We start from the raw sequence: 16,523 nt of genomic DNA on the forward strand, positions 1-16,523 counted from the left end.
AACTTTACTCTTTCATTACTATCCTCAGCTAAGAGCCTTTAAGTTGTAGTTTTCAATATTTCACATAAACTTAGAATGCTAGATACTTATCATCAAACAATATTTCAAAATTGATATGTGGATTCAATTGGGTGAATAGTTTTGTGGTACACTGTCAAGTACTAGCCCAGCCAAGGCAGGAGAACTGTCTTCATGTATAATACTTTCTTTAAGTTAATATAGATATTGAAAAGTCAGCAATAGGGTAAAGAGGCATTGTGAGTTACTCTAAATTTTGGATTCCCCAGGAACTAACATTTTTTTTTCCTACTCTGAAGGTGCAAAGCTGCTGGTACCTTTGTTAAATCATATGAATTGCCCTCAAGACATTCTCTACCAAGAAATTTTGTGTAATATCTGGCTTTTTCCCCTTAGCCTGTTTCTTGTGTGTGTGTGTGTGTATGTGTGTGTGTGTGTTTTAACTGTTTATTTTGCTGACTCCTAAATTTTCTATATTATTTTCACCAGAATTTTAATTGCAGGGCTATCTTGTAATGAGCTCATATTTGTACCTTTTTTGGAAGTGTGATCTTAATGGATGGTTATGAAAATCTTTTATTCTCCAACTTCATATTAATAAAAAATTTGTATCAGTTCCTTTTAAATTATACACATTGTAAAATGTGGTGGAATGGCTATTTTCATGTTATTATTATTACTTAATATCTTTTGTAAAACTGTGTGGCTTTAGAAATCATTGATCTCAACAACCTTGGGTCTGAATTTTTTTATGGCCTTCTAGAGAAGAAGCATAGGTTTCTGTTGGAGTATTGCAGGACCATATCTTTGTTATTTATAGAGTAATAGTTGCTTTTTGCTTATATGAAGATAAATTGTTCATCTGCAGAGACTAAATTTATCTATTAAAAAAGTTTAGATTAAGGCCTTTAGATACTTTTTCAAGACTGTCACAAACCTCTTTTCTTTTGATTCTCTGTAGTAGAATGGCTTACTAGTCTTTAGCCTGGTTACGAGAAGGATCCATTGCATTTTTATCATCTGGCTAAAGATTTGAACAATGTCTTGAAAAACCTCTTTTACACTTTGATAAACTTTGAGCAAAAATCATCTGTCAGAAATTCTTTAACAGATGTTAATATCTTTGGCCCTTATAATATCACTTACCTTGTCTGTGAAAACTGCAAGGAAATTTTGAGAACTTACTTTTTTTTTTAAACTTTTAAGTCAGTTGGCTGGCTTTTCCTTGTTCATCATAAAATCAGAATTTTGACAAATTGACCTTCTTTATTCCGTCGTAGCATAAATAAGTTTCTGCATGTGAACACTTTGCCTCAGATCTGTACAAGCTCTCTAGTTAAGACATTTTTCCCTATTTAAATTGGATCCTTTCTTTTTTGATGGAACTTTATTGCTTCTCTCTGTAGTTAGTGTCAGGGAGAGATTTCTACCCGCTGCTCCCACCCCCCTTTGGCACACTTCCTTTGCCGTCTCATTACACCCAAGTTCGTTTCCTTCCATTTAGAGTTAGATGTCTGAACAAAAGTACTTCAGGAGTTGTCGCATTGGCGTGTAAACTAATTCCACGAATGTTTGCATGGGAAATGTATTTCACAGTCGAAGGGGTTTATTTGGGAAGGGTATCTTTGAATATATCAGCCCTATCTGCAATGGAGTCAGAATTCAGTGTGAAAACAGTCTGCTTGTTTCGGGAGCAAGCATGGGCTCCCTACCGGTGGTATTTTTGGTCTTTCCCTTGTCTCCATTGCAACCCTGAAAATTTCGTCTCAAAAATTACCAATAGCCGCTTTACCAGCAAAGTTACAAAAAGTCATACACATGCTTTCTCTCTGTCTTTTTAAAGTGTCACTCAGCTCCTTGAAGGAACAAAATGTACCAGTGTCATTTTCTGTTCAAATAACTCTCCTACAGGAATCATAAACTTCTCCTCTGGACCTGAACAAATATCTGTTGCCTTTAATGGAACTCTTTTTCTTGCCAGAACAGTAACCCCTCTTGATTTACTGTTCATCTGTATGAAAAACCTGAGTGACCTAATTCTGCTTCAATTTTCTGTACTCGTGAGGACACTAAATGAGTCTCCCGCAGTCATGCAGTATTACATCTTGCTGTTGTTTCAGGAAGTTCAGAATCCTGAATCTCTTTATCAGACTACCTGCCGAATCCCACTGATGGGAAGATGAAATTGTCTGGAGAGGAGCATTATTTAAAATGAACATTTCTATTAAGCACAACAACAACAAAGATATAATTTTCTTTGTTAAAGAAGCCCCTCCTGTACCTTTGCTATCTACCCACCACCTGCAGATATGAATGCATATCATTTCACTGTGAAGGTTTCCTTGCCTCTTCCAGAGTTTTTACTTTGTACTTCTTGCTTCCCTTTCATAAAAGAGAGATGTTTTTGTGTTGGGGACTGAGATTCATTAACAAAAGGTAAGGCCCTTAGGAGAAGCAGTCATCACAGGGAGAAAGAAGTGTACCCCCAGTTCCTGCCTGCTCTAGTGCCTCAGGCACCCACACCCCTTGTTGCAAGCTCCCACTCCCCACCTCTTCCTTTACCCTTCCCCCTTTACCCTTCCTTTACCCTTCCCCCTTTACCCTTCCTTTACCCTCCCCTTGTAGTTCAGTGAGGTTTAATCTCAGCATCATCAGCCACATGTCCTGCAATGAGGTTATTTATTTCCTAGTTCCATAGTCCTTTGGAAGATTAAGGAAAAGGCAGCTATTCCCTCTGATTTAGCATCTGGCTCACTTTGTACAAGAGTAAACCAGAATATAAGGGGTAGTTTGAGTTCTAGGTTATTCAAACACGGAAGATCTGTCACAAATCTAGAACCAGGATAGCCAAATTGTTGGCAGCCATCTCACTCTACTACAATATTTGATTTTCTTTTCTTATGGGCATAATCATAAGGCCATAAAGTAAAGTAGTTTCAAAGGTAAAATCGTTTGTATTTTACTTTTTACCCAAGTGGATTTTCCTCCTAATGGCCTGATGTTCAAGATACATCATCTGCTGCTGTATTTGGAGAATTGGGGCTATGTGTATGGCTATGTGTATGAACTAACACAATTTTAGTCTGTTGGATGTTTAGATCATTTAAAAGTGCTATTGTATGAAATGATGTGCTTACTTTAAGTAATAGCTAGGTGATTATGATAATATGAACACAATGGCAATAAATCATTTAGCAAATCAGAATCAATGGCAAGCTTACCAAATAAAATAGGAATCTATCATCTATATTATTTATAGTGAAGCCAGTGGAAAATAAGTCATTTTTATTTTAATCATCTTTAAATGTTTGAAAAAGATGGTATTTTATTTCCCTCCCAAATCAAACATCTGAAATTTTTAGGCACGCACTCATCTTGATTTTTGGGCTATAGGAAGTATGAAGATCCTTTGCAGCACCTAAGTCTCAGAAGGGTTTACTCTTTCAAATTACTATGGAACATCATAAAGGTTGAAAAATAATGTAATAGTCATTTTTGACAGAATCCTTAATTTCCAACTTTTGTAGTGGAGGCCAGGAAAGTTCTCAGAAAGTGTATTTTAATGATTAACTTTATTATCACAATGGTTTTGGTATCAGGTAAATGAGGGTTTCAACTTTGGTCCTATGATGTCCAAAAGTTCTTTTATTTTCATCATCAGTAAAATGGGACCATTGTAGTATTCACCTTGTGAGATGAGTGTGTGCATGTGCACATGCACTTGTGTTTGTGAGAGATAATTAAATAAAATCATCCATTAAATGCACTTAATTTAGTATAGTTAGTATTTACTAGGTTAACTCACTACTTCTTTTATTACTATTTTTATGAACTTTATTCCAACACAATTTTGCCCTCAATTTAGGAGGCAAATACATTTAAATGACACATAATTATGTATAAGAATAGGATTTAAAACCTATTTCAAGTGTGTATTTGTGACAATAATGGTATTCCAAAGGAATGAAGAGAGATGTCTTGTATTTCTGTTCTGCCTTCATTATGGGGAAGTACCTGCAGTTATATTTTTGATGGAGTCTAAAATCAGAATTCCCAGCATCCTTCTCTGGAAACTCTTAGATTTTGACTTCTATGTACTGATGCCCCTGATTTTTGAAAAATGCCTAATTTGTCTTCTTTTCTCAAGCAAGCACTCTGCACAGAGGAAGTGGTTGTGGCTGGCAGGGCTGTCTGAATGTTTGGGGTTGGCTGGTTTCTGTGGCCTCAGTTCCTTTTGCTGTTGCCTGCTCTGCTTTAGCTGCTGTTGTCCTCAGAGTCTTGGCAAGGAGTACAAATGGCCTGGTTGCCTAAGGACAGAACTGGAGGTTAAAAAGAAAATTCTGGTCTCAGCTGTGCACTCTGGCTGGCTGGGAATTAGGGAACAAGTCAGATTTTCCTGTCTCTCATTTTCTGTTTGTTAAGAATGAGCAAGAACATTTGATTTTATTCCCCCTAGATGTAGCATGAGCTTTCTTTCCGGGTGTTAGAGAGAAGTTATGGAGAAAGTCAGAGTGTTAGGTAACATATAACACCTGTCTATATTAATTCAAAGGTAGCTTTTCTCAGCTTAACATCAAACAATGTAGCTGGGTGTCAGAAATCGACTGTCAGTAACTGGTATGTTTTGCCATGAACTTGAACTGAGGTTATTGTCGATCATTGAAGACTAAATCGTAATGTATATTTTCATCTCCCCCCTCCCCCCCCATTTTATTATTTCCTTTCAGACTTCAGGCTCGCATAGCTCATAGGATACAAGAACTGGAAAATCTGCCTGGCTCTTTGCCACCTGATTTACGAACCAAAGCAACCGTGGAACTGAAAGCACTTCGGTTGCTCAATTTTCAACGTCAGGTAATACCTTTTCCCCAGTGAATCTGAGATGTAGGAAATAAATGTAATTGTTCCTAAAGGGTGATCTGAGTGTTTCCTTTAGTCTCTTCAATGTTGTTATAAAGACATAAACTTAGCAAATTAGCACATCTTTTAGACCAACTGAGTATAGCTAATAGTATAGATGAATTGCTTATTATGGTTTTCTTCTTCTGCACATCAGAAACATTTCTTCCCCTGGACTCTGGTTTACAGAATCAGGGTTTGGGCATTTGTTACTGTGAATGAAAAACCTGGAGAACAATTAGGGCTAGCTCATATTTGCCTTTATGGTGCCAAGGAAAAATGAGGAGGTGGTTGGTCAGAGTTTCTTGGTAAGCACAAAGGTAAAACATCAGCCATGAAAATAATTTTTAAAAATGTGACAGTCTTTCTACTGTGTAGCTCATTACTCATAGAAGTACATGAAACAATGTCTTTTAACTTGATTACTCTTTTCAAAACCTAACTTTGGGGCACTTGATCCCACATTGACTAATCAATGGGTTGTTATCTGGTCTTGTTAGAGTTTTAAGTAGTCACTTCTTAAAAACTAGCATAATGATCTATTTTCTGATTTCCAAATCAGTAGGAGACTTGTGAAATGAGGTGGAACTAATTTTTACTTTGATGAGTTTTGCCATGTTGACCCCTAAAGGTGCAGGTCTCCCCATCTACAGATTGCCAGATAAAGTCAAAGGGGATAAAGAGCTTTTCATTACTAGTCAGATGGGTTTGTTTTATTGAAGGCCAGGGCGTGAAAAATGAATTATTAATAAATAAATGTAGTTTGAAAGTATTGAATTGCATGATGTTAGTCTGTTGGAGGATGTGACTAAAATCCTTAGGCTACTTCCTGTGCTGTTATCATGTGAACTTGGATATACATTTGACTTATAGGCTGTCATTACAGAAAGACATCAGTGGCTGGATGCTACTTGGCAATAGATTTGAATTTAGTTTAAATTTTTTTAAAAAGAAAATCTTCCAAGTTCCATTTATTTCTTTATTATAGGTAACTTCACAATATGAACTAATGAAAGTGATGAAATTTTGTTAAATGAATATTAGCTAAATTTATTTTCAGGAATAAGCTTAAATTCAAAAGAGCTTCAAGGTGCTGGACTCTTACTGGTATTTGAGTTTTGTTTGATAGTATTAAAAAATCTGTCACCTATAAAGTTTCCCAATTACATTAACTGTAATTGATGCTGATTTCAAGATTCAATTGAATGAGTATTGTAATGTGTGCTCCCAAGTCTCCTTCTCCTGCTGCCATACAGCATGCAATATGAACACCTACTGTAAGCTCATGATATAAAATTTAAATATCTTGCAAAGAATATTATTTTTGAGTGTGAGGAAAGCAAAACAGGTATTTTGCATCATTTATTTGAGGTTATGAATTCATATTATTTGAGTACCTACTGCTACCTTATGACATGAATAGAAAGCACCTCTTTTATTTTTGCAAATCATCATTAAGGGTAATTTTTAAACACACAAGAATCTTAGTATGACATTTAAAACAAAGTAAAAAAATTTAAAGCTTATAAACTAAATAACATCGGAGAGTAATTAAAGAGAATGAATTAATATAAAGTCAGGACAACATCCATATTTTTTCCTTTTTACTATTACATTACTATAATTGTTTTTTATCTGAATTATTTGGAAAGAAAATTCATACCATCCTGGAAAATACCATGTGAATCTGACATGTTTTTAGTTCCTTCATTTAGTTTAGGCTAACTGTGACTGAGAAACTCTAAGTAGTTCTGTTCCATTAAATGGAAAAGAGAGAAGGTCAGGGCTCAGGAATCCAGCTTCTGTTCCTGAGACTGTCTAACAGCTCTCCTCTTGACAGCTGAGACAGGAGGTGGTGGCCTGCATGCGCAGGGACACCACCCTGGAGACGGCTCTCAACTCCAAAGCATACAAACGGAGCAAGCGCCAGACTCTGCGAGAAGCCCGCATGACTGAGAAGCTGGAGAAGCAGCAGAAGATCGAGCAGGAGAGGAAGCGCCGGCAGAAACACCAGGTCCTTAGAACTGGGCTTTACCTGTATAGAGGTGTCTGATGGGGTCATTGGACAGGGTCAAAATGACTGCAGATATGTCCCTTTCAGGTGGTGGGAGAATCACAAAAATAGAAAGGCCTCTTGGAGTTTACATAGTTCAGCGACATCATTTTTATACATCAGAACACTTAGGCCAAGAGATAAATGGATGACCTGCCAGAGATCACATACTTGGTCAGCAGCAGAATGAGGTTTAGGGCCTAGCTTTCTTGAATTGCAGTCAAGTCAAATACCAGAAACCGGGTAGATTAGAAACAACAGGAATTTACTACTCAAAGTTCTGGATGCTGGAAGGCCAAGGTCAGCATGCCAGCCGGGTCAGTTTCTGGTGAGGACCCTCTTCTGGTTTGCAAAGTGCAGACTTCACGTGTCCTCATATAGAAGGAAGAGAGCAAGCAAACTCTCCGGGATTCCTTTATAAAGGCACTAATTCCATTCATGGGGGCCCCACTTCTAATACCATCATTGCAGGATTCCAACATATGAGTTGTGGGGTGGGGCCCCGCAAACATATCATATATTTAGTCGATAACAGGTATCATAGTCATGGTTTCATGTAAAGCTGCCTAACAGGTGGGCATAGGTGGGTTTCCCAGAACAAAATCCTGGGAAAAAGCAACTTGGAAAAGGAAAGAACTGAGCAAAAAGTTATTTTTATTAGAAGTATAAATATAGGATCCTGGGCTTTTTGATGGCCCAGTAGAAGGTTTCACAGGGGCAGATATTTTAAAAATATTCCTTTGTAGGGAATATTTTGAAATAGTTTGATATAGGATTTAATTTTGTTTTTATAATCTTTTACATTTTGTTTTTTTTCTTGTGCTTAATTGACTTAGTTTCTTTTTGAAAAAATAATATTGAATTTTAGTATAAATAGGGTATACATTTCCCCTCCTCTATTTAAAAAATGACTACAAATTTGTGCCATTTTCACTTTATATAAACATATTTTGTATCACCGTTCTAAGGTATTTAAGTTAGAGCAGAGGAAACATTACTTTTGTAATGTGATTTTTCACTGGAAATACCAGGTCCCTCAGGTTTATTTTAGAGTGCAGGAGCGACATGCTTTAAATTTGTCATTGCCAGTCTCTTTAGTCCTAGATCTTCCCATGTTGAAGCAGCCACATTCCAGAGATGAAGTTGGCTTTTCTTCTACAGATATGCAATAACACAGCCCACAGCCGAAGAGAGGTGTGTTTTCCCACTGGCCCATAGCCTGTCCCTCACTTGCAGAGGCCAGGGTACCTGTCCCAAAATAGATTCTAGTCTGAGTTGTGTTATGTGTACATTGAGAGTCTTGGACTAAGTTGATACCTTGATGTTGGGAAGTGGATCTTAAGCATCCTTTTCTCCCCCTTGTGAATCTTTTAGGAATACCTGAACAGTATTTTGCAACATGCAAAAGATTTTAAGGAATACCATCGATCTGTGGCTGGGAAGATCCAGAAGCTTTCCAAAGCAGTGGCAACTTGGCATGCCAACACTGAAAGGGAGCAGAAGAAGGAGACAGAGCGGATCGAAAAGGAGAGAATGCGGAGACTGATGGTAAGGGGGCCCCCTGCAGGAGCCCAGCAGGATGCTCAGTTTACATCTCTCTGCCCTGAGAATATGAAATAAGGCAGGAGAAATGAAAGCTGCTTATCAAACATGTTTAAAAGTTTCTTTGAATTTCTGGAGGATGGACTATCAGTGTCTTCTCTTTTTTATACAAAGATCTATGCCATAGATCTAGGGCCAAACCTGATGAACGTGGTGTTGTACCATTGCTGAACAAACTGTAGCTTCTCACTTACATAAAGACAGAGACGGTGTTTTACTGGAGTTTGATAATTAGATCTGGAAGAATTATAAATGAATTTCTTCTAAAAACATGACTTCTCTGAGATGAACGGCCAAGTCCTTTTGTCCGTGTGTGTGTGTGTGTGTGTGTGTGTGTGTGTACGTGTGTACGTGTACACGTACACGTGCACGCTATTGGAAGATCAAACCCAGGTTGTGCATGCTAGGCAAGCACTCTACCACTAAGTTACCTGTATGAATGATCAAGTTTTTTTTTTTTTAATGAATAGCTTATTAGGTCTTATCTTTGAATCTAAGAAGGTCCTGGTTTTGGAGCCTCTTGGTGCTAATCAGAAATTATTCTGATAACAGTGTAAAAAGTGATTTTTAAGTTAATTTTGAGATGTTGCTTTTTTGTGGCAGCTGTGTTATTCTCAAGAGCTATTCATGGATCATTACATTTGCACTGTTAGTTTTTAGTGGATCTATAAACACAGAAGGGATAGCTTTATATTGTTGGAGTATTTGGTTTTATTGGCTATTTATTTCTGAAATTGGACAAAGCATACTCTGGATTTTAGAAAAGTGTAAGCAGTCTGTCCTGATGATAGGAGACCTGCAGAACTGTCTGGGACATAATGCCTGAGTGGGTGAAGAGAAACTTTCAGCCCATAGTTATGTACCTGGGAAATTCTGAGTGACACTGTCTTCCTTGCTGGTATTACAGTCTGTGTTTTATTTTCATTAATTGTTCTTGGATTCCATGAAGTAGACACTATGTTTTCAAAAGGTTCCAGGTGTTCATGAATCTTACCGTCTTATACTGCCTCCCTCTTTGTTTTTGGGAGGGAGGGGACTGTCCAAGAGATTTCTCACTAGCTAGGGAGTCCATTTTATAGTAATTGGAGCAGTCAGCAGTCAAATTTGTCTGATTCAACTGAAGTGAAACTATATTAGAACTTCAGTAACAGATTGGTTTGACACTAATGATTAGGCATTTGCAAATCATTAATTTTTGCAATTAAATGATGGAATATACAGATAATAGAGAAACTGAAGTTTTTTATCACTCTTTCTTCAAGTGAGATCAACCATAACCAAAAGCAATTAGAGTTATAATAGCATTTGAGGTTCTCGCTCATTCATGGGGCAGACAGCCGCCAGACTGAGTGATGAAGCTGCTGTCACTCGGGCAAACGCTGGAGTGACATCCTCGCACTGAAGACCCGAGTTTTTCTGTGATGCAGTTGCCTCTTAAAGATTTTGCAGCTTGCTTCTTTTATTTAGGCATCACATGAGGAAAATATTTTGGAGTGTCCTTTAATTGGGTTGTATAAAAAAGTTTTCTCTCTAAGTGGCTCAGAGTACATCAGAGTTTTATTCTGTTTAACCTCATAATGTTGCTTAATGGGAGGTGGAAGTGGAAATCATTGTATCTGTTTTATTGCTCAGCAGTATCAGACTTCAGGTGCTAAATGACTTGTCTCCAGTCATCTCAGCAGTGCAGGTCTCTGACAAAAAAAAAAAAATCTCAAAATTTGACCTTTCCTATTATCCACAATGTTTCTTATACTTAGTTGTTTCTAAGTATAAGAAATTATTTGTTAAAAGCCTATTTGATTGCTTAACTTACTGAAATATTTATGAATGAAAGGATCTTATGTCTGGAATTGGCTTCAAAACAATCAGTTTGGGATAAAAGGAAGGAAGGGTAGCAATCGAACAGGAGTTGCTACAAATTAATTTTTGTTGCTTGCTGTTAGTTATATAAGAGATTGTACCATTCTATCCAGTTTTTATTATACTTAAGATTTTCTGAAATATGAAGTAAAAATAGACTTCAGAAGGGAATTGTCAAATTTTAATTATTTTTGTGCAGTTAAAGAAACAGAAGAACAAAGCACCGACTCAAAGTGCTGATAGCACCACACACACACAGTGGGGCTTTGTGCCCTGACTTTGCTGTAAACCCCAGGGTCCCCAGACACAGGTGTTGTACATCTGTATGTTTGCCTGGTCCCAGGCCCCTTGTGATGGCTTGTGAATCCTGGCTCATCCGGTTTGTTCCACTCACCACCAAAGTTCAGAGGGTCAGTAACAGAGAAGAACATAAAATGCAGTTGTCAGAAAATGTGTCCGGTGCTGTCATCACTCTCTCCTTTGCTTATAGGCTGAAGATGAAGAGGGCTATAGGAAACTGATTGATCAAAAGAAAGACCGGCGTTTAGCTTACCTTTTGCAGCAGACAGATGAATATGTGGCCAATCTGACCAACCTGGTTTGGGAGCATAAACAAGCACAAGCAGCCAAAGAGAAGAAGAAGAGGAGGAGGAAGAAGAAGGTAGGTGTTCTAGAGTTGATGGCTGAGCCTCTGCTCTTCCGGCAGGGATGAGCTTGAGTATTGCTCTTTATTAAGCATCACTTACTACACTAATGGAAGGTTTGGATTATTGAATGCCAACAACTGCATAAATTGGTATGGGAACAGACAAGGTATTGGAGATAAGGGTATGAAGGACAGGATGTACTCCACCAAAGTAATAGTCTCTATTTTCATTGTTTAATACAGTATAATATTTTAAATTGAGTACCACACAACTGGCAGGAAGAATAAAAACATACAGATAAGTGTTTGCTTAAGTTTAATGGCAGTGTGGCAGGAGACTGCTGAGTTAAGAAACTGGAATGAAAATTAAGAATAATGCAATATACTGATTGAAATAAGCCAAAGGAAGATGTACGAGGTAGCTTTTAGGATTTTTTTTTTGGGAACAAATTTCAGCCTATTTGGACAGATAGTGATGACAAAATTGCTCATTCAGTTCTGCTGCCCTGATGCTGCAGTGAGATAAGTGTGCAGATAAGGGTTTTAGGTAGTTAGAGGAAAAAAAAAATAGCCCTATGTAAAATGTAACCTAATTATGATGAGAAATGAAGGGTAATATTTCGTATCTCTGTTCTTCAGCTATTATATCTCAATTCAGAAGTGACTTGCTGAGTGTAGGCCTCTGAATGCAGATTTCTTTAAAATTCAGATAGTCCAGTAATCTAGCTAGTTCTTGGCTGATGATCAGCCTTCTGTGTCTGTGAATATACATCCACGAACTTGACCAATCTAGGGTCAAAAATATTTTTTGGGGGGAAGGGGGTACCAGGGACTGTACTCAGGGGCACTCGACCACTGAGCTACATCCCCAGCCTTATTTTGTATTTTATTTAGAGACCGGGTCTCACTGAGTTGCTTTGTGCCTCGAGTTAATTGAGGCTGGCTTTGAACTCGTGATCCTCCTGCCTCAGCCTCCGAAGCCACTGGGATTACAGGTGTGCGCCTCCGTGCACAGCTTAGGATAAAAAATATTCTTAAAAATTTCGTGTGTATTGAAAGTAAACAGTCTTTTTTTCTTGTCACTATTTCATAAACAATACAGTTTAACAGTGACTTACGTAACACATTGTGTAGGCATCTGTGATCCAGAGAAGATTTAAAGTATGCAGGAGGATGTGTTTAGGTTACAGGCAAGTGCTCTTTCATTTTATACAAGAAACTTGAGCATCCTCAGAGGTTGGTGTCCACAGGAGTCTGGGAACAGATCCCCCATGGATACCGAGGGAGGACTGTATTTTGTTTTCATGATAAATTCTGATTATACCAGGTACAAACATCAACAGAAAGTCTTCATCAGAATTGTGAAGATTGAGGGGTTGGTAGCACTTAATCATTTATTCTCTACACTGAATAATTGAACAAAATGTTTTTCAAAAAAATAATTAATTTCATGGCTCCTGAATTCTCATACCTGTTTCATAATTAAGGAGGAGGAATAAATGATTGAGAAGGTGCCTTCTCGACCCTGATTTCCTTAGTGTAAGATAGCTTACCTTATTGTGAAGACGAACGAGGGATGACTCAGGGCTTGGATTTAGACATTTTGTTGGAGAGGAATACCTCATTTTCTTGTCAATGCAGCATCATAGACTTTGCAGAATTCTAGCTCCCAAATTTCTGACTTAAAAAGACAATGTCAGAGTTGGTGAAAGGAACACAGGCAAACCAGATACAATTCTATGAGTGGACCCCGTTTTTGTTTTTTTCCTAATCTAGGGGTGTGTCTTGCTGAGGTTGTCACTATCATTGGTGTTTTTGGTGTTCAAGTTCATGTCCTATATTTCTGGTGAAGAAATGAAAGCAAATGGCCTGGATTTGAGCTCCTGGTTTATAAGTAACAGTTTCCTGCCATGGTATTTGGTAGTCTTATCATCATGGACAAAGAAAGAAAGATAGTTGACTGTCATTGATACTGCTGATGTTTTTGTCTTGATCTGTGCCGAGTGGGGATCTGTTACAATATTTCTCATAGCACAGCTTACTCTACAGAATTTGTAGCTTGGCACTTTCTCCTTCCAAATGCTTGCCCTCAGGTTTATTAATATCACTTATTCTTTCCGTGTTATATTTTCACTCAACAACTATTAACTGAATACTTGCTATGGGCTTATATGCATTTTCTCTTTATATGCTAAAGAGAAAAGCAGTGCAGACAGACACTAATCAAGCTTTCACCCAAATATATAATTATAAACTGCGGTTAAATGCTGTGAAGGGAAACTCAGAGTCAAATTAGAGGTGGGCCCTGCTCTTCTAGCAGACAAATAAATAATAGGTATCAAAGTAATGGTAGCCTGCCTTGTGGAGATCTCTGAGCTTCTCCTGTTGGTCATTTCACATGGTCAAATGTGGAGGAATTTTACTTTGACATCAGCTCCTTCCCCATAATGTGTTCAAGACACCTAGCATATCAGCATTAGGCCCTTAGCAGGACCATGGAGAAGGGGCTGTGTTTCCCTCCTGGACTATCTTGCCAGAAATGGGATAAAAGAGGAAGGAAAGAACCAGATTCCTCCTAGCCCATCCAGTACTCTGTCTCTTTGACAGGGTTTACGACTTAGTTCAAAGTGTGTTACCAATTCCAGATGCACCTTTATTCAAGTGCAAAAAAAAAAGAAAAAGGTGGGGCTGGGGTTGTGGCGCAGTGGTAGAACACTTGCCTAGCATGCGTGAGGCATGGAGTTTGATCCTTGGAACCACATAAAAATAAACAAATAAAATAAAGGTATTGTGTCCATCTACAACTAAAAATTAATTAATTAAATAAATAAATAAAAAAGGAAAAGGGTGCTTTCAAAAGCACATTATTTAGCACTTTGGATTATCTATATTTCTTCTACCCTCCAATAGAGGGAATGATTGAGAGCTGCTTGTTCCAGCTCCTCTGATGGAGGAAACTTTTGCATCCATAAGCTTAGAAATTCTGAGCTCTCCCTTTCAGCCTTTTCCCAGAACATTTAATATTATGCTCTGCCGATCCATGTTTTTTTAAAATTAAAAAGGCATTAGTACACCTTTGTTTTGAGAAAATCTACATTACTCAGAGAAGTAATAGCCCTGCGCTGGTCACAACACTTGAAGGACCCCAAAGATAGACAACTATAAAAACTGTGCCATTGAAGATGAATACGGTTGTCCTTGAAATTTAATTGGAAAAGGATTGTTTTTTACCTTCAGTGGTAAACTAGTATGTGTTTTTTCTTTAAAATAAGAGAAAATAAAAAAAAGCTCAGCGTAACAGAAGGCCTTTGTCTTTCTGTTTACTGTCACTCTTGAATAAAGGGATGGGTTTTCTTTAACCTCTCATGACCTTGTTTAATTTTCTCTTCTCACCATTAGGGGCCTTTATGTGTAGTATATATTTATAAATCATTTTTGAAACTTCTCATTCTCAGCCTGGTCTTTCATTATTGCCTTTGAAATGGAAGAAAAAGAAGTCAACTATATGCATCTACATAAGGGTCGGAAGAAGAAGAATTTTTAAGTATTAAAATATAAAATTATGTGGAACCAGTCTCTGCAGTGTTTTAGGAAGAAGGTGCTGTTATGTGCATTTAACATGACCTTGAGGTCTCTGATCTCTGCCATCGTTATTCTCTAATATCCACAGGGTGATGACAGGATAAGAAAGAAGGAGCTAGATAAAGCCACCAGGTATATGGAAATAGGTCTGAACATGGGCTTATGAGTAAATTGCATGAGTATTCCTTGAATCATTTAAATTCATAACTGCATAAGAAAAATATGCATATTAATTTTCCCTTTTAGAATATTTTATTAAAGGATGTATTACACAGTACTTCAATCTCTTGGTCTGTTAAGAGGGTGATAGGAAGTTATCTACCCCACAGATTTGTTGTGAGGTTTACATGGGAAAGTTTATCTAAAGCATTTAGAATACTTCCTGGTACATATTAAGTGCTCAGTAAATATTAGTTGTTGTACCAAGAATTATGTGATATGAAAGAGTGATCATGTAGTTGAAATGTGGTTGTAGGTTTTTCAAAATGAAATACTTTTTTGTCCATTGACTGCATATTTTTTGTAATGTTGAATGTATAAATGGTCATCATATTTTTGTACTTGAGGATCAATTGGTTATTAATGTAAGGATGTCTTTTAGGACAGTGATAGATTCTTTGACTGTTGGTGAATGCAGAAGAAAAATGAGGATTTGTTATTTTTGGTGGACTCTGCTTACTGCTGGGCTCCTGAACTTCTACAAAGAGAATTTTCTAATTACATAGGCTCTAATTTAGAATGGCTCCTGGTGGTAATGAGGTATTTCTCACAGTGCCTTAGGATATGTTTTTGCCTAACCTGGTCAAAAGCTTATGCTAGAGGGCACCCCTGTTACTGCTTAGCAGTCTAGCCTTTTCAGATGTTTTGCTTCCAGAGCTATTTGACATCAAGCCAAATATAAATATGAAATTCTCCCTTCCACATCTTTCAATGGGATGTATACTAGCAGAACTATGTTTTTGTTGTTTATTTGTGACATTTCTTGAAAACCTGAGATACAAATTGGCATGTGCTCAGAGAACCCATGGGGTTTCACTGTGCCACAGATCTCTTATATATTTTTTTCTCTTACATTATTTTTTTTCTGAGTTGTTTTGTTGTTGTTGTTGTTGTTCTTCTTCTTCTTCTTCTTCTTCTTCTTCTTTTCTCTCTCTCTCTCTCTCTCTCTCTCTCTCTCTCTCTCTCTCTCTCTCTCTCTCTCATTGATTGCTATTATAAGTAAAGCTCAGAACTGTTTCCTTGGAGGGAGAACTGTCCTGACATGCCGTATTGTTCAATGTAGTGATAGGAAATATCTTTTTGCAACCTTTGTAGATAGGTTACAAAAAATCAGAAAAGCCTGTTGGCATAATTTACAGTGAAAAAAAGCATCAAATACAAAAAATAGTGTTGTTGGTGAGACTTTTGTTTTAAATTTAAGTTATTTCCTGATTCTTCTGAATTCTTAAATTTATCTTCCATTTCCCCAAAGACTGTACAGTTTATTGCAGCTTTTACCTGTAAAATTCTCCTAAGTGAAAGAAAGGTTGTAAGCAGTTCTGCCCATTTGGGTATAAGGACTAGTAAAAGAGTAAGTGGACACAGTGCTACAATGATTAGATTTATGTGATTAGTTTAATGTCAAATAGGTGAAACCAGAAGTTTGGATCAAAGTCCTGTTTAACTGGATCAACCAGTTAGTGGAATCAGAATGTTCCAATTGGTTTTGTCTTTAAGATACAACCCAGGTAATGTGCAAATGCCTGTTAATTTGATATTCCTGGGCATTTTTTATTGCCTGATAACCTATCTTAATGCTCACAGCACTGCTTAAATGACAGTAAAAGTAACCCAAGTGGTTCCTAAAGCTTAGGTTTCCAGTGA

The 16,523-nt window shown here is 37.4% G+C and overlaps 1 protein-coding gene across 11 annotated transcripts in view; it reads left to right on the top strand.

The window, feature by feature from the left end:
* The window catches only part of Smarca2 (SWI/SNF related BAF chromatin remodeling complex subunit ATPase 2), a 164,947-nt gene that overhangs the window by 34,848 nt on the left and 113,576 nt on the right, over window positions 1–16,523 (top strand). For all 11 annotated transcript variants that reach the window (XM_026406458.2, XM_026406466.2, XM_026406461.2 and 8 more), the window contains 4 exons: window positions 4,746–4,872; window positions 6,758–6,931; window positions 8,345–8,518; window positions 10,923–11,093. In XM_026406458.2, the coding sequence (XP_026262243.2) occupies window positions 4,746–4,872; window positions 6,758–6,931; window positions 8,345–8,518; window positions 10,923–11,093 (646 nt within the window). The remainder of the gene's footprint in view (window positions 1–4,745; window positions 4,873–6,757; window positions 6,932–8,344; window positions 8,519–10,922; window positions 11,094–16,523) is intronic.

Source organism: Urocitellus parryii, chromosome 4 (genome assembly GCF_045843805.1).
Source record: "Urocitellus parryii isolate mUroPar1 chromosome 4, mUroPar1.hap1, whole genome shotgun sequence".
Lineage (NCBI taxonomy): Eukaryota > Metazoa > Chordata > Mammalia > Rodentia > Sciuridae > Urocitellus > Urocitellus parryii.